General features: G+C 44.3%; 1 protein-coding gene across 7 annotated transcripts in view; it reads left to right on the forward strand.

Annotated features, from left to right (window-relative positions):
• The window catches only part of CUL2 (cullin 2), a 323,154-nt gene that overhangs the window by 239,596 nt on the left and 60,418 nt on the right, over window positions 1-23,140 (forward strand). For 6 of the 7 annotated variants that reach the window (XM_029588577.1, XM_029588576.1, XM_029588575.1 and 3 more), the window contains 2 exons: window positions 14,735-14,937; window positions 20,815-20,916. In XM_029588577.1, coding sequence (XP_029444437.1) covers window positions 14,735-14,937; window positions 20,815-20,916 — 305 coding nt within the window. Of the gene's footprint in view, window positions 1-14,734; window positions 14,938-15,091; window positions 15,289-20,814; window positions 20,917-23,140 lie in introns of those variants that run through there. The other variant, XM_029588580.1, reaches the window with a different exon arrangement.

The following is a 23,140-nucleotide window of genomic DNA, read 5'->3' on the forward strand; positions in this document are numbered from 1 at the left end:
TTGGGGGTCCATCTGGAAGCCATCTTTAGACACAATGTAACCAAGAAAAGGCACAGAGTCCTTATGGAATTCGCACTTGATTAGCTTGGCGTAGAGCCGATGTTCTCGTAGTCTTCGTAGTACTTTTTTGACATCCTCTAGATGAGTAGACAAGTCCTGAGAAAATATCAGGATATCATCTAGGTACACTACGACACTCTTGTACAACAGGTCCCGCAAGATGTCGTTCATCATGTTCTGGAACACCGTGGGTGCGTTGCACAGGCCGAAGGGCATTATTAAGTACTCGAAATGACCATCTCGAGTGTTGAAGGCTGTTTACCATTTGTCGCCACTGAGAATGCGAAATAAGTTATAGGTCCCATTCAGGTCAAGTTTCGAGAATATCTTGGCAGCTTGAAGCCGGTCGAACAACTCTGAGATTAAAGGCAGGGGATATCGATCTTTGATTGTGATCTCGTTCAGACCTCGATAGTCGATACAAGGACGTAAGGTACCGTCCTTCTTCCCTACAAAGAAGAAGCCTGCGCCGGCTGGACACTTTGATGGTCTAATGAATCATTTCTGTAAATTCTCCTCTATGTACTCAGACATAGCCTTATTCTCTATTGCAGAGAGTGGATAGACACGTCCTTTAGGAGTTCAATGTTCGGTTTCAGCCTTATGGCCCAATCATAAGATCTAGGTGGAGGAAGGATGTCAGCAGCTTTTTTGGAGAGCACATCAGCGAATGATGCGTATTGAGGCAGCAGTCCTGGCATCACTGGAGTTGTAGGCATGCAGAGGACAGGAGAAACCTTAAGGCACGTGCCATGACAACCTGGGCCCCAGCGGGAGAGTTCCAAGGTGACCCAGTCGAATTGAGGCGATTGCAACCAGGGTAACCCCAGAACGATAGGGTGCATGGCCTTCTCTAACACAAAGAAGGAAATTGACTCAGTATGGAGGACTCCAGTGTGGAGGGTTACCGGTTCGGTGCAATGGGTCATGTCACCCGGCAAAGGCTTTCCATGGATAGATGATAAGAGCAGTGGAATCTTCAAAGTGACGAGGGGAATCCTTAGATGTTCCACTAGGCATCGAAGTATAAAGTTGCCTCCTGCCCCTGAATCCACCAGGGCAAGAGTTTGAATTTCAGACTGTCTACAGATCAGGGAGACTGGGAGAGAGAGCGGAGGAGAGGACGTAGTAAGACCTAAGAACAGTCCTCCCGCAGGACTTAGGCCCGTCCGTTTCCCGGACGAATTGACAGGTCATGCCTCTTCCGAAGTCTTCTATCTTGTGAAGTCAGGTGACTGCGACCAAGTTGCATCGGTTCCTCTCCACTGGCGACAGGTATTGCTGGTATCATCTGAAGTGCAGGTTTAGCACGAACCTCCTTCTGAACCGGTCCTTTACTAGGCTTGAGTTCTTTCACCTTATCACGAAGCCGGTGGTCAATTCTAGTGGCCAAAGCCACAAGTACATCCAGCGAGTCAGGTGTCTCATGAGCGGCCAGCTCGTCTTTCAAGCGAGTATCCAGTCGTCTGAAGAAGAGGGTTTTCAGACATTTAGAATCCCAGCATAATTCGGTAGCAAGAGTCTTGAACTCTATTGCAAAATCAGCAAGTGGTCGGTTGCCTTGCTTCAGGTCCACCAGAGCAGAACCAGCAACAGTCAGTCAAGCAGGATCATCAAAAACGGATTTAAACAAATCCAAAAATCCGTCAATATCCTGCAGAATTGGATCCTTACGTTTCCACAGTGTTGAGGCCCAAGACAAGGCCCTTCTATCAAGGTAAGATAGAATATAAGTAGTCTTGGCATAGGCTGTGGGGAAGCGAGAAGGCTGTAATGCAAAATGCATGCAGCACTGATTTAGGAAACCTCTAATTCTTTGAATTTCACCAGAGAAATGAACTGTAGCAGCCAGAGGTACCATAGTCTTTATAGTTACTTCAGGTAACTGACCTTCATTACTGGAAGCAGCGCTTTGATTCTTCTGTGCGTGCAACTGATGAAACGCAGAAGTGAGTTTCTCCAATACGTCCTGTTGTTCAGCAATGCGCAGGGCCAGGCAAGGAATAGCCTGCAAGGCATTGAGCTGTGCCGGATCCATGGAATTAGCAAGCTGTTATAGTTAGTGAGGTTTGGGTGGACCCTTGGACACTGTGGCAGCTGACCATGCCCACAGGGGGAAGTCCCGTGAGGGGCCACAGGTCAAGAAGATTGAGTAGGTGAGGTTGTCTTTTTTCCGAGCTCAAGAAGATGGAGTCCATGAGAGGCCTAGTAGTTGTGTGACCGGTGAGAGAATAATAGGGATTAGTCTCTTCTGCTGGATGGGATGAAACTGAGGAGGTTTCTCTTTGTGTCTGAGGTGTTTGCTGATGATAGGGATGGTAAAGGAGTGCATTTTAAAGGGGGAAGTGAACTCTTTAAAGCCTAGACAAAGTTGGTGTGAAAATCAGTGTCTGAAGAAGGGCAAAGGAGAGGAAGTGATTACGAGGAAAGAAGCTGCCCTGCAGGCCTCTTTGTTGTGCTCCTTCGGCGCGTGGCGCCGGGAGCAGCAAGATTTAAAGTTCTTCCTTAGCTGTTGCTGATTGGGTGTCCGATGGATCAAGAGACATAGAGACAAGGTGCTTGTTGAGAGAGTCGGGAACTTAAGTTATAGGTCCCATTCAGGTCAAGTTTCGAGAATATCTTGGCAGCTTGAAGCCGGTCGAACAACTCTGAGATTAAAGGCAGGGGATATCGATCTTTGATTGTGATCTCGTTCAGACCTCGATAGTCGATACAAGGACGTAAGGTACCGTCCTTCTTCCCTACAAAGAAGTCTTTCCTTGTTTTGAAGATGGTGTTCTTATACTTGTTGAGGTTGGATTTATAGATTGCTTGGGTAGTGGTAGAGGGATTTCTGCGCCAAATATGTTCTTTGTTTCTGAGGTCTAATTTGATGGCCTTCAGTTCCGGTGTGAACCAGGGTTTTCTGTTGTCCTGGGCCTTGAGAAGCACCTTGGTGGTTAGTGGGCAGGTTTGGTCTGCGACTTTGTTGGTGATAGCATGCCATGAAGATGATTGATTAAGACATCTGAGGAGCAGGGTTTCCTGAAGTGAATTGTGGTTTTGGGGAATGATGGGGGGAGAGTGGACATGGTTTGAGTCTTGGGAAGCAACAAAGGTTGGGACCCATATCCGAAAGGGCTTGGCATCAGGGAGGAGCTCAATTCCGCAGTCATATGCAAGGTGAGGCGGCAAGATCATGGCCTTTTTCTTCAAGAAGACATCCTCAAAGTCTGCATACCGTGGGGGAAGCCCCAGAAGTGCTATGGCCATAGTCATGGGACTAGGAGATTCCATATGCTCCAAGCAAGAATCTGTATACTCTCGGCACCACCGGGTGAGTTGTAGAGTAGCCCAGTCAAAGTGTGGATGATGCTGTTGTAGCCAAAATAATCCCAGAACAATGGGATGAATGGCCCTGAGTCTCTCCAGATGTAGAAGGCTAGTGTATAAGGTTACTGCTATTGTGGTCGGGGTAACTTGGCCTGGAAAAGGGTCTCCATATATGGAAGAGATTATCATAAGAGAAGCTTCTCCAGACCATGGGAATGGGTTCCTTCAAGATAAAGTTCCCTCCAGAGCCTGAGTCCACAAATGCCTGTGTGGAGAAGTGCATGGAACACAATTCCAAGGTCACGGGAAGTAGTAGTTGGGGAGCTGGAACTCTAAGGCCTAGGGTTATCTCCCTGCTGGACCCTAGGTGCTGAGGTTTCCTGACTTCAACAGGCATTGGGCCAAAATGTCCTCAGCCAGCGCAGTATAAGCATAGGCCCTGCAGCCTACGGCAGAATCTCTTTTCTGGTGCCAAACAGCTACAGCCCATTTTTTTGGGCACTTCAGGAAGAGTAGAGGTCAAAGGAGCAGGAGTCGTAGGCAAAAGCAGGCATTGGAACTGGGGTGCCAATGTAATGGTCATTCAGGGTGGGCAAACCTCTCATGCCCTCTGCTGGAAACGGCGGTCAGTTTTCCCAGCCAATTCGATGAGTCATCCTAAGGAGGATGGGAGGTCCTGAGCAGTGAGCTCGTCCATAATCTTTGAGGAGACGCCCTTGAGAAAGAGTGCGATGTCAGGGTCTGAAATTTTCTGGCAAAGTCCTGCCAAGGTTCTGGAGCCTTGGCAGAAGTGGAGTAAGTCAGAAGCCATAGTGGCTGTACTACCAGGCTCTTTAAAGACAGTTCTAAACACTTTGGTAAATTTGTGCAAGTCGTGCAGCAATTGATGCACATGCTCCCAGGGGGGGGGGGGGGGGGCATGCTAGGGCTGTTCCATCCATTAGGGAGAGAATGTAGGTCATTTTAGTCAGGTCATCAGGAAACAATATTGTTTGTAAGGAAAAGTGCATATAGCACTGATTCAAAAATCCCCGGTATCGCTTGAGGTCCCTGGCGAACCGGGGCGGGGCTGGCAGCTGCAGTATAGGATTGTTGGAGGCTTCGGGAGGTTATGACACTGATGTAGGAGGCGGTGAACCCACGAGAAGGTCAGTGCATCCGATCATGTGGACAGCCAGGAGTTCCAGGAGTATTTGCTGATCCTGCAGCCTGTGGTCAAGACCCAGAATGGCCTGCAGGGATGTTAAGTCTGCCGAATCCATGGCATCGGCAACATATTGTGTTCGTGGACCCTTAGGCCAAGGTAGGATTGATGCAACCTGCAGGGTCTCTGCAAGTCCCCACCGTCGGCAGGCGGACCTAGACAAAGCAGAGGCCCAGCTGGAGCTTCGTCCTTACCAGCTCATATTCTCCTTGGGTTGAGCCTTTGGGTGCTGGGACCTGCAGGTCTTAGGTGGGGGCCTCTGCAAATGGCGATGAGATCCATCAAGGTAGCTGGGTCAGAGAAAGACGTAGGACAGGCATATCCAGTGGCAGGCAGTGGTGAAGCTTATCCAGAAGCAGGCAGCAGTCAAAAGTAATCCTGGCAGGCAGAGGTCAGTGACAGACGGCAATCAAGAGCATCCAGCAGCAAACAGTGGTCAGTGGCAGTCAAGAGTATCCAGAGGTAGGCAGTGGTCAATATCAGGTATCCATTCGAAAGGAATGGCAGGATGAATAAGCAGGGCAGGAAGGCAAGGAGAAGAACTGGTGGGCAGCAAGGGGGATGTAGAAGAATTGAAGACAAGGATGCTGGAATGAAGAACTGAAGGCAAGGAACACTGGAATAGGAGACAGGACGCTGGAGCAACATGCACTTCTACTAGAGTAGGGAAACCTATTGCCAAGCCTTCTTATATGCCCTGGTTGCTGGCATCATCAACAGGAGACAAAGGAGATTTCCCGCCGTGGTACCTTTAAGTAGCGAGAAGGGATGCATATGTGCGCCTAGAGAGAGGCATGGTGCTTGGGCTTTTAGCGTCCAGCCACATGTACTGACGGGCATCCATGGGGAGGCATGACAGCTTGGGCCAGTGGCATTCTGCTGCGTTGAAGGGCAGCCTTGGTTGCGTTTGAAGCCAGCGGAGGCCCAGTCGGAAGGTGTGTGCGGCCGTCCGTGGGAGCAGCCCTTGGACCACCAAACGTAACAGAATATGCATGAGAGATTTGCATGCCCTGCCTCCATTGTATGCAAATATATATTTTGCACATTTATGATGAATATCCTGAGAACTAGGCCTGTTAGTAGCTGTTGAGGATTGGAGTTGGCCAACCCTGCTTTGTTATTTATGCCCCCCAATCACACTTTATCCTAATGGTGCAGAGTGGTGCATAGGCTGAGCATGTGTTTTCATAGCATTAGAAACTTAACTCTTAATCAGAATTGGAGTCAAGTTTCCATGGGTACTGTTAGTCTATGGCAGAAGTTGGAGTTCTGCTACCAGGACCTTCTACATAGTAACATAGTAATGATGGCAGAAAAAGACCAAAATGGTCCATCTAGTCTGCTCAGCAAGTTTCCCAAGGTAGTAACTGCCGCTCCATGCAGATTATCCCCATGTTTCTCTTAAAGGTAATAACTGCTGCTCCAGGCAGGTTACCCCCATGTTTCTCTTAAGGGTAGTAACTGCTGCTCCAAGCCGGTTAAGTTTTTTTTATTTATTCCCATCCTCTAGCCTTTTAGGGATCCACAGTGTTTATCCCATGCCCCTTTGAAATCCTTCACAGTTTTAGTCTTCACCACCTCCTCTGGAAGGGCATTCCAGGAATCCACCATCCTCTCAGTGAACAAATATTTCCTGACAATGGTTCTAAGTCTTCCTCCCTGGAGTTTCAAATCGTGACCCCCTAGTTCTAGTAAATTGTTTCCAATGGAAAAGGTTTGTTGACGACCATGGATCTTTAAAACCTTAGTCGTCAACAAACCTTTTCCATTGGAAACAATTTAGTAGAACCTAGAGTTCACAATTTGAAACTCCAGGGAGAAAGGCTTAGAACCAGGGTCAGGAAATATTTCTTCACTGAGAGCGTGGTGGATGCCTGGAATGCCCTTCCGGAGGAAGTGGTGAAGACTAAAACTGTGAAGGATTTCAAAGGGGCATGGGATAAACACTGTGGATCCCTAAAAGGCTAGAGGATGGGAATTAAAAAAAAAAAAAAAGCTTAACAGGCACAGAGTGGCAGTTACTACCCTTAAGAGGGTGGTTAGCAGACCTACTTTCAAGCCTTTCACTGTTGAGTTCCTCTCTCGACAATCTAGCCCCAAAGGTAGGTAGGATGTGAATAATACTGCCAGAGTGAGGGAGAGACAGAACCTGCATGTTAATCCTCAGGCTGGACCAGCCTAGGGAGAACTTTAGGTATTTTTTTGCCTGGTCCAACCTGGGGACTAACCTGCTAGAGGAGGGGAGAGAGAGACGGTAGCACTGTGTTTCTTCTTTTTCCAATTATCCAGGGAAGACTGACCCACTTGAGCTTCAAGGGTGACCACCTCTCCCTGACCCCTGGTGCAGATGACAGCCAATAATATGGCCCTGTTCAAAAAAAAAAAAGGTTTGCCCTGCAATAAGAGAATGCCTTCTAAAGAAAAATAAACAAACCAGGGAAGTTTCCTCTTTGAGACTGCAGTAAAATAGCACTGTTTTTATTAACAAGGTAAAATGGAGCTGTAAACAGGGAACAAGTAAGTACACAACAGAGCAGTACAGAAATCCTAGTAGTCCATAATAGTTCAGTACTAGCTAATTCCGACCAGTCCAGCACAATGACATGAAACATATTTCTAATAGTAATAAGATGCTTGCTTTAGGTAGTTTGTTAGTTATTAAGAAGGAAGTTAAGATGGGGATGGTGGGTTGGGAAGTTAGGTTTGGGATTATTTAGAATTTAAATTAAGTTTATTCTTATTAATGTGTGAGTTTTGGGAGGAAATGTAATTCTTTTTTTATGTTACTGTTTTAGTTTTGTTATTCACTGTTCCAGCTCCTTAGTGAGAATAGGGGGAGGATCAGATAGTAGGGATTTTTATATTGATGTACTTTGTATTTATATTTTATGATGTATTTTTTCATATTGCTGTATTGCGTATGTGTGGTATTCAGCCTATTAAACATGAACTGAGTGCAGACTTTGTAGAAAAGCATGAGTAAAGTGAAATTACATTCCATTACATTGAATCATATACCACCTTCAGGAATTCTTCAATGAAAGAAAAACGTGTGTGTATGTATGCTTCCTTCCTATATACATTTTCCAGTATATCACTGAGATTGTAATCTAGATATTTTTGACTGTTTAAATAAACCATATCTAGTTGGTTTTTTTCCCAGAGGAATTCCCTAAATACATTGTGCTGTGCATATTTCTAAAAAATTGTTTTTACTGACCCTCCAATGTGACCAAATCTAGTTTTGTCTCATCATAATGTAAGAAGTGCCATGCTTGGTTAGATCAGTAGTTCATAGAGCCATCATCCTGTCTCTGATATTGGCCAGTTTGGGTCTTTTGCAGATTCTGGCAGATCCAAATGGGTAGATTCGTTCTGTGTTGAAGTCCCTACATCTGCCTGGCTAATAATTGTTAATGGACCTCAGGGCTAAAAAATCCCCAGAGTCAGGTCACCTGGTCATCTAAAATTTGACACCTGGTTCCTAAAAAATAGAAAACGAAATGACACACCCAGAATTGGGTGGCCTGCTACAGATTTCTTAACGTTGGTGTTGATTATAGAGCAGGGATGACCCATGTTACTGACTACCATTTGTTACAGGGGCAGGAAGGCTTCCTCTTGGAACTCCTTGAGTGGAGAGGTTCCCTTGAAAGTCTTTGAGCCCCCTTAAAGCTCTCGCTCTCACTTGCATATCTCTCTCTTTCACTTACACATACTGTCTCCCTCTCTCTTTCTCACATCCCTCACTTTCACTTGCATCTCTCTCTCTCTCTCTTTCATACACATGCTTTCTCTCTCTTGCACATGTTCTCTCCCTCACTTCAATACTTATCACTTATACTCTCGCTCCCCCCATCTATCTCACATACATCTCTCATACACAAACATTCTCCCTCTTTCTCACTCACCTACCTCTCTCACTGGTTACTTCTTTCTATCTCTTTACTCAAATGCTGCTCTCCCTCACTGGCATACCATGAGCTGTTTGCCATTGCTGGATGCTTGCCTTGCTGCAGCATCAGCAGCCTCCAGGTTGTGCTCTCTACCCACCTTACAAATGCCATTTCTGGCTCCTCTTGGGGTCTGCCAGTGAACTCCAGCCTTGCTGCTGTTCTGGGCCCTGCTCTTCCAGGTTGGTGACTAGTGCACACTGAGCAGCATGGGAGCTGGCTCCGCAATGTGCAGACATTAGTGGGAGTCCAATCTTCCCTTTCAAGCAGCTCTCACGCCCAAGTACAAGCTGGCCGCTATGTTCCCCCTTGTGCCCACATGTGCGCAGTGCAGTATGGGAATGGATGTGGAGGTTGGGTTGGCTGGAAGAGTGGGCAATAGAGTTTTAATGCCCACTCTGTTGACACATCCAATCGTTAACAGTCTTCCGCTGCAAGGATTTTTCTGACTTGCATGAAAATGTATCAGCATACTCCACCTTGAGTCGTCTCTAGCCATTGCCTGTGCACATGCAGCAGATTCTTGGCAAGAGGAGTCCAAGCTTCCATCTCAAGTGGCTCTTGCACCCAGATGCTGACAGAAATGGAGAAAGAAGAAGAGTCAGTAGAATTATATATTTTTCAGCTGTGCAGTACAGTAGAGGCACAGCCCAAAGTCATTCATGAAGGCAAACATCACATGCGTCACCATTGTATTACAGGCCATCACTGATGACACTGGGCAGTAGGCCAGATGATATAGTATATGTCTGGGAGGTAGGTGGCCTGGAAGGATGTAGAAGATGAGCCATTTCTGGCCAATGAGCTGTAGTTTGCTTATCCCTGTCCTAGTTCTCCCAGGCCTGGGAGAAATGGAACGAACACCCACAGGTTTTAAATGTTAATGGGAGTCAATGGGCAGAACAGGTACAAAGTGTGGGCATGCATTTGGGTCTGGACTCCGAGACCTGGTATCTCCAGACTCAAAGGTATAACTATGCTTTGTACCTATTCTGCCCTTTGATTCCCATTTGCAAAAATGTGCTTCCTTTGCACTCAGGCAAGCCAATCCACATGAGTGGGTTATGCACCTCTACCAGCAGATGGAGACTAAGTAAAGCTGATGTCACAGATATATAGTTCTAGCACTGACATCAGCCTGCCACCAGTATTCTCAGTCTCCAGCAGGTGGTGAGCATGCATCTCCCTACTGGGGATTGCTTGTAGTAAAAAAAAAAAATAATGAAGTGGAAAATTAAGAAGAAAGGAGAAATTTGGAAGCACCGCCTGTACTCCTGAGGTGCAGTGTGTCCCTCCCTCAGTTGAGTGTCTGGAGTCCTGTAGCCTAGTCAAGCGTGGTCTTAAAAAAAAAAAAAAAGTTTTTTAAATGATTAGAAGACAAAAGAGGCCCGGCGGTGAAGGCTTTCGCTTTTCCCCCCCATAGCTGGAGACCCATTCATGCTCTCAGCCAGGGAGGGCTGAGCTCAGGTAAAGGAAAGTTTAAAAAAAAAATAGAAAATAGAGATATTTTATTTCCTCTGTTCTTTTCCTTACCGAGTCTTCTTCCATCAGTGTTGATGGTCAGCATCCATCTCTTCCTTCATCTCACTTCTCCGAGGAGTTTAGTGAGGCGTGGTGGCGGTGTGGGCTCAGTGGGTTGAGCAGCCTTTGGCTAAGCCCCACTTTCAGGCTTGGTCTTCCAGCCGCTTGGTAGATCTTGGTGGCGTTTTTTTTACGGCACATTTGCTTGTGCACCTTCTAGCCACGTGGTAGTGTAGTGATATCAGCATGCATGATGTGCCTACTTGTGCATGTAAGGCCGCGACCTATCTTTCGGCATATAGTTATACGCCAGGTTTGGGTGCATACCTTTGCAGCCTTCCAGTGAGCGCTTTCTTGAGTTCGTAATTGAGTGGGCACGGAACCGCATGCAGCTCAGTATGGGGAAGTATGGCGCCAATGGTGAAGAAGTCTAAGCATTTAGAGATCTGTGCTGCTGCCATATAAGAGTAATTCAGCCAGGGATTTCTGCGAGTCTGTGTCAGTGCTGCCTGGATGCTCGAGGTGATTTTCCTGCTGCTGATTTTTCAGATGCTGGTCCATCCCCTCGAAGAGAGGGGAGTGGGGCTGAAAGTGGCACAGTGGGGGTGTCTCCTTCTTCTGTCTACCCATTGATAGAGACATCTTCATGGGATGTTCTGTTAGAGAGCATCCAATTTGGGCCTATGGGGCCTGGTGTGGACCTATCCTCCTTTTCCTGGATGTAATTTTTTCAGGAACTACAGACCTTTCTGCAGGGTTGTCCAAAAGGGCTATCTTTTGTTCAGCAGTGAGTTGGTAAAAATGGCAAATAGATGGGGAGAATCCCAGGTCCCTCGTTTGCTGGAGGATAAGAAGCAGGCCTCGCATCCTTTTGGAGCAAGAGGTCGCACTGGAGATTACAGGTGTTTTCATCCTTATAGGGGAGTGACTACTCAGAGGCCTTGTCCCTTCAGTAGATTTGTCCTTTCGGCCCACAAAGCCTTGGAAGGATGCAGACTCTGAGAGTGGAGCACCTCAGGCTTCACAGTGAAGGTGTGCAGATTCACCGGCTGGTACAGAAGATAGCTGGGTCCAGATCACCTCGGATCAATGGGTTCTGGAAGTGATAAAGGACAGTTATGCTCTAGAGTTTCTTCGCATTCCTCCAGATGCCTTTCTGATCTCCCCCTGCAACTCCCTACAGAAGAGGATGGCATTGGAGACTATTTTAAGGAGGCTGTTGGAATTGAAGGCCGCCATTCCAGTTCCCGAACCACAAGAAAATACAGGCCGCTGTTCCATTTATTTTTTCATACCCAAAAAGGAGAGGTCCTTTTGGCCAATCCTGGATCTCAAAAAATTCAATCTACGTTTACGAGTGACTCATTTCCGAATGGAAACTCTGCGCTCCATAATAATGGCAGTGCAATCAGGAGAATTTCTCACGTCTCTGGATCTGACGGAGGCATATTTGCATATTCCCATTTGCCAGGAGCATCAACAGTTCCTGCAGCTTGTCGTTCTAGGACGTCATCATCAGTTTCAGGTCCTGCCTTTTGGGCTGGCCACTGTGCCTAGGACCTTTTCCAAGTTCAAGGTTGTGGTAGCAGCATCCTTGCATAAGGATGGCATCCTGGTTCATCCGTATCTGGACAACTGGTCGATTCGGGCCAAGAGCATAGAAGAGTCACCTGGGATCTCGCAAGGTTATCACCTTACTGCAAGAACTAGGCTGGGTGGTGAACGTGACCAAGAGCAGCTTACAGCCTTCTCAGACACTGGTGTATCTCAGTGTTTCTTTCAAAACAAAGCAGGACAGAGTGTTTCTGCCAGAGTCGCATTCAGAGGCTAATTGGTCAAGTTCAAACCCTGTGAAGGACATTTCACCCAACAATGTGGTCTTATTTTGCAGGTCCTGGGTTTGATTTGAGCCACTTTGAACGTAGTTCCCTCGGCGAGGGCGTACATGCAGCTTCTTCAGCATATGTTGCTTTCCCAGTGGAATCCACATTCTTAGGAGAAGGCTCAAATCAAACCCAGGACCTGCAAAATAAGACCACATTGTTGGGCGTCCTTCACAGGGTTTGAACTTGACCAATCAGCCTCTGAATGCGACTCTGGCAGAAACACGCTGTCCTGCTTTGTATTGAAAGAAACACTGAGAAACTCCAGTGTCTTCACTTGTCATTGGAGGTGAGTGTCCAGTTGCAATGGTGGTTGCAGATAGGTTATCTCAGGAAGTGAGTTTTCTTGGAGATACCGGATTCGTTAGTGCTCACAAGAGATGGAAGCCTTCTGGGTTGGGGGTCTTACTATCAAACGTTGGTGGTGCAAGGTATCTGGAGTGCAGAGGAGCATCAATGGAGTATCAATTGCGTGGAAGCACATGCAGTTTGGCTGGAATAATTGAAATTCACTGAGCGTCTGAAGGCACGGATAGTCAGAATAATGTTCTGATATGCAAGACACTAACTTAACATCAATCATCTGGTGGAACCAGAAGCCATCAGGTATCAGAGGAGATAGATGCACTCATGGTATGGGCAGAGCAACATCTTCAAGACCTGGCCACCTTCCATATTGTTGAAAAGGAGAATGTAAGGGCCGGCTTTCTCATTAGGCAGAGCTTGAACCCAGGAGAGTGAGAGTTATCAGACGAAGCCTTTCAGCTCATATTTCCGCACTAGGGTCACCCTTTTCTGGATTTACTGGTGACCTCCGGCAATGCAAAGGTTCCACGGTTCTTCAGTCACAGAAGGGATCTGAAAGCACTGGGTATCGATGCTTTCATTCAGGTGTGGCTGCAGAGGGAATTGTTGTATGCCTTCCTGCCATGGCCATTGATATGCAAGATCATTTGAAAGATTACAAGCCAGACTGAAACTGTAATTATGGTGGCTCTGGATTGGCCCTGGTATGCTGATCTGCAGAGGCTGCTGATGGGTAGTCCTCTCAGACTGCCACTCAGGAAGGATCTGTTGTGTCAGGGACCCATTCTAAATGATGGTCTGGGTCGATTTTGTCTTACGGTTTGGCCCTTGAGAGGGCACGGTTGTTGAAGCATGATTATTCTTCTGCAGTGATTTGCACTTTGCTCCTGGCCAGGAAATGTTCTATGTCTCTGGCTTATGATAGAATTTGGAGAGTTTTCGAGGCCTGGTATGAGGAACAAGATTCTCAGCCTCTCAAAGTGGAAATTCCATTAAATTTGGACTTTCTACAGGAAGGCTTGCTTAAAGGCTTGACCCTTAAAACCCTGAAGGTTCAGGTAGCAACTCTTGCTTGTTATAGGGGGGCAAGTCCAGGATGGGCCTTTGTCTTCTCATCTGGATGTGTCCTGGTTTTTGAAAGGAGTTAAGCATCTCAGTCCTCTCTTGCGGCTATTGATGCCCTTGTGGGACCTTCATCTGGTTTTAAAGATTTTGGTGGGTCCAACCTTTTGGCCATGGTCTCTCCTTGCAGCTACTTACCTTAAAGACAATTTTTCTACTGGCCATCTGTTTGGCGCATAGGGTTTCTGAGTTTCAGGCTCTTTCTTGTCATGAGCCATTTCTGTGCATGACTCCGGGATGGTACAGCTTCGGACTGTACCTTCCTTTTTGCTGAAAGTGGTTTCGGAGTTTCATTAGAATCAGTTTGTTTCTCTGCCCATGCTGGACAGGGATAGAGATGAGAGAGTATTGTCTTTTGCATGCCTTGGCTATCAAGAGCCATCTGATGCGGTACTTGAAGGTTACTAAATCTGTCAGAAAGTCTGATCGACTGCTTGTGCTCCATGGTGGAGGTAAACTAGGTAAACCGGCGATGCGGGTTAAGTAAGTTAAGTAAGTTATCATGGCCGCCTATGTGGATCCTGAAATTCTTTTGCCCAAGCTAGTTAGAGCTCATTCTACTAGGGCTCAAGTAGTATCGTGGGAGGAGCTTTGATTATTGTCTCCTGTTGAGATTTTCCGAGCAGTGAAGCAGTCCTTCTTACACACCTTTTCCAAGCTTTATCGCTTAGACATTCAGGATCAGGAGGATGTCGCCTTCTCACATGCAGATTTGACTGGATCGTGGGCAGCCTCCCATGTTTTCAGGAGTAGCTTTAGTACATCCCACTCATGCTGATTGGCTTGCCTGAGTGCAGTGGAAGGAGAAATTACTACTTACCTGATAATTTCCTTTAAAGAAGGCAAGTCAATCCATGGCCCACCTTTGGCTGTCGATTTACCTTTAATGTGTCCTTGTGGTGTGGATGATGCGAAGTGTTGTTTCTGTTATTCGTTGGAGGACTGGTAAGTATAATAATCAGCCCCTCAGTTTAGTGAATGTTCATTCTTTTGTCTGAGCTCAGTGTTCACAATTGGTTGGAAGCATGAGTGGTTGACTGTTAATAATCATGTTCAAGTATAATCATTTTGCCCACAGTTTGGCTTTTGCAGAGAATACTGGTGGGCTGATGTTTGAGCAGGGCTATATGTCCATGACATCAGCTTTATTCCATCTCCATCTGCTGGTAGAGGTGTATAACCTACTTCTGTGAATTGGCTTGCCTTCCTTAGAGGAAAGGAAATTATCAAGTAACTACTTCACTTTGGTTCCTGATTCAGAGTATCAGAAAAAGTAAAAGGTTTTACAAATTCTAATTCAGTTGTCACCCAGTGTAGTCTTTTATCCAGTGTATTGCATTTCTGATTTATCTGGGTTTTTTTCGCTTCTCTAGGTGAAGTAAAAATGAACTATTTGTGCAAACCCTATGTCGCCATGGTCACAACTTACCAAATGGCTGTCCTGCTTGCCTTCAACAACAGTGAAACTGTCAGTTATAAAGAACTTCAGGACAGCACACAGATGAATGAGAGAGAATTGACAAAAACAATCAACTCGTTAATTGATGTTAAAATGATTAACCACGATTCAGACAAGGTATGCAGTAGCATGAACTATAATTCAATTTGCCATCACATTATCACATTGACATTCACAAATTTAAAATTGAAAGAAAATATATGTTCAGTTCAAACCTGTTTAGAATTTTTTCTTTTTTTTTTTTTCTTTTTCAATATGGGCTGCCTGAAAGACAGAAGTGAAACAAGCACTATATATTCTGTGGGAGTGTATCTCCTATGGCTTCTCATGGGCAGCCTCATAGGAAGAAAGCACAAACATCATTACCCTCTGCTGCCTCTCTGTGATAGGTGTGAGAAAGTTGGCATATCCCTAAGGTTGAATCTACTTGTAATCTAAAGCATAATGGTTTATTCCTCCTGTATGTAAAACTTCCTATTCCAGGTCAGAAATGTTGATTGTTCTGAGTTGAATAAAGAACCATGTTAACCACTTGTATCATCGCCTTCTTTAAGAGGAACAGCCTATGATGTCAGAAGCTAAGCTAAGCTGAATGCCCAGGCTTGTGAGCTAGTCCAACAAAGGTATCATCAGAAGAAGATAAATCTTCTTGTAAATCCAGTAAGAAAGATTAGTCTGAGCAGCACAGTTGAAGCATAGAGAGGCAGAGCATGGATAGTGTAGCATCTCCAGTACTGTAGAGCAGCTGGCAGGAATGCATGCCGCCTCCTGGTGGAAAAAAGTCACTGACAGCAGCAACATGGATGCTTTGAAGCATCCAGCAGAGCTGAAGCTTACAAGAAATCTTGAAGAATCTTGAAAGCACCTTCAGCAAAGATTCCTGTTGTATCTGAGAGCCATTGGATGTCATAAAAGAAAGGATGAACAGAAAATAGCTCTCCCGACTGTGACTCAAGCAGATGCTCTGGATGTATATAATACTTTTACAGTTTCACAGAAAGAAAACAAAAGTTGCTAGGCAGTGCTGAAAAAAATTTAATGCCTACTATATGCCATGAAAAAATGTGACATATGAAAGGAATATCTTCTGATTATAATAACAGGATTTTTTGATAATTGAAGAATTTGTTACTGACCTTAAACTAAAGGTCACTGATTTTGGTATGTTGATGGACTCGCTGATTAAGGACCAAATTGTCCTGGGAATAAGATATGAGTGTAAGAACGCCTACTTAGAAAAGCTGATCTGTCATGGAGAAGGCAGTTGGCACATGCCAAGCAGCAGAAGCCACTCACAGATAAAGGTAATAGATAACAGCAGTGACAGTGGATCTGTTCTGGTAGTGACCAGAGATAAAGTAGTGAGCACATGGAGAGGGCAGAGGAGGACCCAGACACACAATGAACCTGACTCTCAAAAAGGAAGCAATAGTAAGCAAAGCAAGTGCAAGGTGTATCTAAGAAGTGTAGTTTATGTGGCATGAAACATGCATATAAATAATGCTCAGCTTTTGGGTTGAAATGCCACAGATGTGGAAAGCATAACCACATGAATAAGATGTGCAAAACAATAAAAGAATTTTGTGAAGTTTGCAATGAAGAGCCAGATGACTCGGAGGAAGATGATTTCTTCCCAGGTAGTGATGTAGACATGATTGGATGCCTTATCACAGACTGGATTGAAACAATACCTGACAATGGAGCAACCATTAACTACAAAATTCATACTGATGCTCGAGTCAGCTTAATAGTAAAGGGTCACAACTTAAGACTGAAGCCCAAACCAGGGCTGTCTACAGTAGACAAGCATCTGAAATTATATATAAAGGACCCCATAGCCATCCTAGGCAGCTGTGATCTTACCCTGAAATGGAAATGCAAGGTTCACCTAATGGTACCAAATCCTCGCAGAATCAATCTGGGCCTGGAAGCATAAAAAATGTTGCACATAGTTAACCAAATAGACACTGTCCTCAGAGCAAAAGAAGAAGATACTCCCATGGCTAAGCAGATCTGAAGATGTCTTCCAAGGCATTGGATGCCTTCCAGTTTCTGAGTGAAGGGGCTCATCCAGTAGTATATGTCATGAGAAATGTCCCAGTAGCTTTAAGACAAAAACTGAACTGGACAGCATGGAAAGCAAGGGAATAATTTGCCACACAGAGAAATAACTGAATGGGTTCGCGCAATTGTCATTGTTCACAAAAAATATAAGTAATGTAAGATTTTGCTTGGATCACAAAGAACTACACCGGTGTATTAAAAGAGAACATTGCCACTTTCCTACTTGAGCGGAACTCTTTTCAGAATTGGCAGGTACAAAAATATTTTGCAAGCTGGATGCATCATCCTCTCTACTTGAAGAAAGTACACGTTTGTGTACCTTTAGCACACTATACAGCCGGTACAGTTTCAGATAATATGCCCTTTGGATTATGTTCAGCCTCCAGAGCTCTTTCATTGCACTATTCAGCAGGTGATGGAAGATCTTGAAAGGACAATGGTGTGTATGGATAATCTTGTGTGGGGATCCACAGAAGAAACACATGACCATTGAAACATATATTGAAAAAGGCAAGATCCTCAAACATAAAGTTAAACAAAAGCAAATGTTGTTTCAGAGTACATGTGATCCAGCACTTAGGACAGTTGGGCAGACTGAATGGACCATATGGTCTTTTTGTTTTGTCATAATATTTCTGTTTCTAGGAGAAATATTAACAAAAGATGGCCTTAGGCCTGACCAAGGCAAAGTTAAAACAGTTCTACTGATGCCCAAGCCAGCATGCCAGGAAAACACAGAGAAGCATGGGAATGGTGAGTTATGTCTCAAAACTCATTCCTAACTAATGGCTCACACCAACAATCTGAGAGCATTGCTATACAAAGATGCAGCCCAAGACAGCAATTTTAACAATATTCAGAACATGCTATGTATTGCATTAGTCTTGCAGTTCTGATCCATTTAAAACAAGTAAGTGGTCAACAGATGTCTAGGTACCTTCATTTTCATATTTTATATTCCTGGGAATGTCTCAGTATGTATTATAATGAACCTAAATGTGAGAAAATCAGTGTGAAAGAAAAGACTTTTTTTTCCATTGATTTTGTCTCATTTATGTTTGTTATAATAAGTAGTGAGAAATTCCCAGGAAAAATAAAATAAAAGCTAAAAATGAAGGTCCCTACAGATGCCTCAAAAAATGGTCTTGGTGTAATTCTACTCCAGGAACATGAAGGGTCAGGGTTATCAGTCACGTATGCTTTTCTTTCATGCTCTGACGTCAATAGAGCAAATGTGTGTCCAAATAGAGAGAGAAACACTAGGATGCAAATAGTTTCATCTCTATCTGTATGAACACAAATTATTGGCTGAAACAGAACACACACACCCCCTAATAAGCATTGTAAGGAGAGGCCTAATCAACACACCTCCCAAATTCAAAGGTTACTGGTAGCCTTCAAAGATATAACTTTGACTTAAACTTTAAAACAGGCAAATACTTGGTTTTGATGGTCTTTCTGTCCTGAGCAATTCTCACAGATGAAAAGTAGTACATCATGGAGAACAGTGATCCAGCGTTGAGCAGAGCCAACCTGTGGTCCATTTCATGTAGAAACAGCTTGCAACATGAACCCTTCTACTTATTATGCATAAAATCCCTGCATTGTCATTTCCAGTATTTTGTTGTGTTGAAGAGGAGGGATGATATACCATGCAAAAGCCATTGGTGAAAATAATCTCTCTTGCCAGATTCACAATCTAGCTTTTTTTGGTGCATTAATATTTTGGACCTATTAACACAGCAGTAGTACCCATTGACAATAAATGCAACATACTTGCATACAATCACATCTAGGTTGTCACCATTGTCACAGCATTGCCTGTAGCTCCAGGCTAGAAGAGGAAAAACGTTGCAGTTATATTAAACTAAGACTGAATTGTAATATTTATTATTTTTCACAAAAAGTATGTATGGGCTAGATTTTGTGATGGGACAGACTGGGTGAAAATGGTACAAAATGACTACAAGTCAGTTGGCATGCATAACCTTAACCCCAGGCCTTCATTTCCTGCATCTTCCAGAAGGAAATCATTCTACAGTAACAAATTCTTGTAGTCAGATTCTTGTACAGAAAGCACTGTGAGATTTTAACTCCATCCTTAAAAGTAGCACATTTGCACAAAAACTCCACAGAACATTTTGCACATTTAGCCTGGGTTGGGTTTTTTTTTGGTTTGTTTTATTTTTGCTGCATAAGGTTAATATGCATCCGAAATGTGGTGCTGTAGGAGAAATCTAAAGATTAGCTGGAAGGACGATTTCAAATGAGTGTGTGCATGGCACAGTAGGAAGTATAAGATCCCTGACAGAAGATCTGGTCATAAGGAAAAAGGGATTTGCTGGGCATGATCTGAGCTTTCGTTGGCAAAGCAGCTAATCTTATTATTGGGAGCATGATAGAGGGTAAAAGAGAGAGAGAGAAAAACAGATGGCAGTCTGGGGCGATGACATCAAAATATTGTCAAGATCTGCATAAATGAGTGAAGTAAATAAATTTGAGAAAAAAGAACTGATGCACCGTGGCTGCCAACCTTTGTATTGAAATGGAACGTGTTGTTGCAAATGAACCATCAGTATGAGCCACTTGACTGGTAAGACTTATTTGTAAAATGTATCAAATAATTTAACATCTCATGATATAACGTATAGATGGAATGTCTATAATTCAGGTACCTCCATTATAACAAAAGAAACATATGGTCTGGGGTGGTTATGATGAACAGACTTTTGTCATTTTATTTTCTTACAACAGTGTCAACATTGCTCTAATGTATTGAAAGCTGTGACTGTTCACAGGTTTGATTGTACTGAAAAAGTAACTCTACTACAGCTCAAAATTTGGATCCTTGATTTTTACAGAATAAAGCAAACAGAATGAAAGGAATTATTTGAAAATAAATAAAAGCAGTTGAAAATATGATAATGCCTCTGTAGAAATTTATGTTGCAACTGCACCTTTAGTATAGTGTGTAGTTCTGGTCACCTCATTTCTAAACAGATAGAGCAGAATTAGAAAAGGTACAGAGAAGGAAAACAAAAATGATAAAGGGTATAGAGAAGCTTCTTTATGACAAAAGGCTAAATAGTTCTCTTTAGCTCAGATGACTGAGGGGGGATATGATAGAAGTTTATAAAATTATTTGTGTAATAGAACAAGTAAATAGGGAATGGTTATCAGAGGACACTATGAAACTAACTTAGCAAATATAAAACAAATTGGAGGTAATTTTCAAAGGAGTTACACGTGTAAATGTGGCACACTATCATAGCAATTTTCAAAAGCCATTTATGCGCTTAAAGTGCTGTTATACGTGTAAAATCTATGAACAGTTCAATGGCATATATTGTAGCAATTTTCAGAAACCAGTTTACAAGGGTAGAGTACACTTACACGTGTAAAACTGTTTTAAGTGTGAAAATTAGGCTCTAAGAAAGAATTTTGTCAGTCAAGGGACAATTAAGCTGTGGAATTTGCAGCTAAAGAATGTGGCCACAGCCAGTAGAGTAGTTGTGCTTAAAGGTTTGGACAAATTTCTGGCAGACAGGTCCATTAATAACTATTAGCCAGATAGGCTTGAGAACAAATCCTCTTAATGCCAGGGGCTGGGAGTGAACAACAGGAAATGGATCCCCTCATTTGGTACATCATGAGTACTTCTTTCAGGTGACCTGGACTGGCCTCTGTTGGAGACAGGATGCTGAAGTGAAATTGTCTCTTTAGGTTTTTCTTACTACTTCTGTTTTCGGAACTTCAGTCCAGAAACAGGGAGATATATGGATTCATATGGTTCTTGACAAGATCGTAATGTTTTCAAGATATAAATGGTGTAGTGTCCTACTGCTTAGTGTGTGTAGGGGGTGGGGGGAGGGGCGGTTGGGCTTTTTCACTTTGTTATGTTTTTAAACTTCATGTTTGTTTTCCATACAGGAAGATGTGGATGGAGAGTCTACCTTTTCATTAAATATGAACTTCAGCAGTAAAAGAACAAAATTTAAAATAACTACACCAATGCAAAAAGACACACCACAGGTAATAGCATTTTACTTTAAAATGTGTTTAATAAAAAAAATTGGTTTAATTACAGCGATTTAACAAATTTATGTTGATATAGGAGGATATATATATATATTTTTTTTACTTTGTGAATGTAACTCTACATAGCAGTCAAAGTAGATTCATGATTTTTTTTTAATGCTGTGCTATTGCAGTACAAAATTTATAGATATTAGACTGAATCTAAGAGTAAACAAAAGTAATAAAAATCCAAAACTTTCTAAATTTGAGCTTTTGGTGAACATCTTCCTTTTAAAAAATGCTGATCCAATAGGGAGCCTGCAGGAGTATATCTAACTCTTCAGGATAACTGAATAAAAATACTGGAACTTCCTGAAGAGCCAGCAGTCTCTACAGTTCTGTGCAGGTGCATTGTCTGGAATCCCTAGGGCCACAAGTTCAAACCCCATCAACCTTATCAGAATGTGCCCCCCCCCCCCAAATGAGTGGCCTCTGGACACCCCCAAAAGACCTCCAGAATCCCAAACCCAACCCAGCAAGTACAGTCTTGAGTAGATATGGACCCAAGAGCAGGAACATGGGTTGACAAGGGAACTGACAGAGAGTTTTCTGGACCAGGCATTAGATCTGTGAAGTTAGCTGGCACTGACTTTACCAGTGCACAGACAGGAACTAGAAATGGAAGACCAGTAGAGACAGAGTTCACTGGTGTGAAGACAGACACCGGAGCTACAATGACAGCTAGTGCTGACTTCACTGATGCTCAAACAGGAACTTGGGTCGGCAAGGAAGTGGATGCAGAGTTCACCAATGTACAAACAGGCACTGGAGTTGTAAGGCAGGCATTGGCTTTCTGATGACAGCTGGCACAGACTTTACCGGTGCACGGACAGATATTAGAACTGAAGAAACAGTTGATATGGAGTTCACCAGAGTAACAGCAGGCAGTAGAGCTGTAGGGACAACTGGCTTGGACTTCACCGATGCATGGGCAGGAACTTTGGTTGACGAAGGAGTTGACATGGAGTTCACTGGTGTCCTAGCAGGCTCTAGAGCTGTAGAGACAACTGGCACTAACTTTATCTGTGCATGGACAGGACCTTGAGTTGACGAAGAAGCTGGTGCAGAATTCACCAATTCAAAAGCAGGCATTGAAACTGTGGTTACAGCTGACTCTGACTTTATCAGTGCACGGACAGGAACAGTTGACAAGGCAGTTGATGTGAAGTTCACTGGTGCCAGTACAAGCACTAGAGCTGGAGGGACAACTGATGTTGACCTCATCGCTATTCTGATAGGAACTTGGGCTGACCTGGTAATCAACATGGAATTCACTGGTGCCAGTGCAGGCAATAGACAGCTGACGCTGACCACATTGCAAGGGCTGAAGCTTCTGGGACAAACTTGGCATGGAATCTTAGACTTTACTGGCATAACCAGGAGTGAACTAACTTGGCATGGAGAGGAGCTAACGCAGGAATTGGCTTGGCCTGCAGCAGAGATGTGGCAGGAACAGCTGGTTCAACCTGTAGTGGAGACGTGGCAGGAACAGCTGGCTTGGCCAGGAAAGTTGGAGTCCTTGGAATGGCCTGGGCAGCTGACACTGGACTTGCTAGAGCCAGTGTGGCCTGGAGCACAGTCTTTGGTGCTGATGAGAGATGCTGCCCATCTTCTTAGATTGTAAGCTCTTTGAACAGGAAGTCTATCCCCTCACTCATTGCTCAGCATCTCTCCCTCTCTCTCTTCCCCATGCTCTGCCTGTTATCTTCCTTCCCTCTCCAACTGACTGATCTTTATATTTTTAATACTCCCAAGCCATTTTACCAGCAGTGGTTCCCAGATCAGCAATGGCTTTCTCTTCAATGGCTCTGTCTAGGCACAGATGAGCACTAGCTCCTTTGGCAGAAGTATCGACAGGCAGCTCCAGAGCTCCCAGCCTCTGTACACGGCAGTGTCTCCCCCTTCTCAGTAGCCAGTTGAGGAACAGAAGCTGCAACATGCAGGCACAGGCACACACGTCTGCACCATGCCCCAGAAACATACTTGGGAATTTACCAGTTGTGGTCATCCAGAGATTTGGTGTGGGAGAGCTCTTTTCAGAGTTTTACATTACTTGCTTCCCTCTCCCCCCTAAGAGATGACCCCAGAACTCTCCTCCTAAGCCAGACCCCAGCACTGTCCTCCTTCCCTGACCCTTGCTAGACATTGCAACAGAGAGCATTCCTTTGTTTCCTGCTCC

Source organism: Rhinatrema bivittatum, chromosome 2, assembly GCF_901001135.1.
Source record: "Rhinatrema bivittatum chromosome 2, aRhiBiv1.1, whole genome shotgun sequence".
NCBI classification, from domain to species: Eukaryota; Metazoa; Chordata; class Amphibia; order Gymnophiona; family Rhinatrematidae; genus Rhinatrema; species Rhinatrema bivittatum.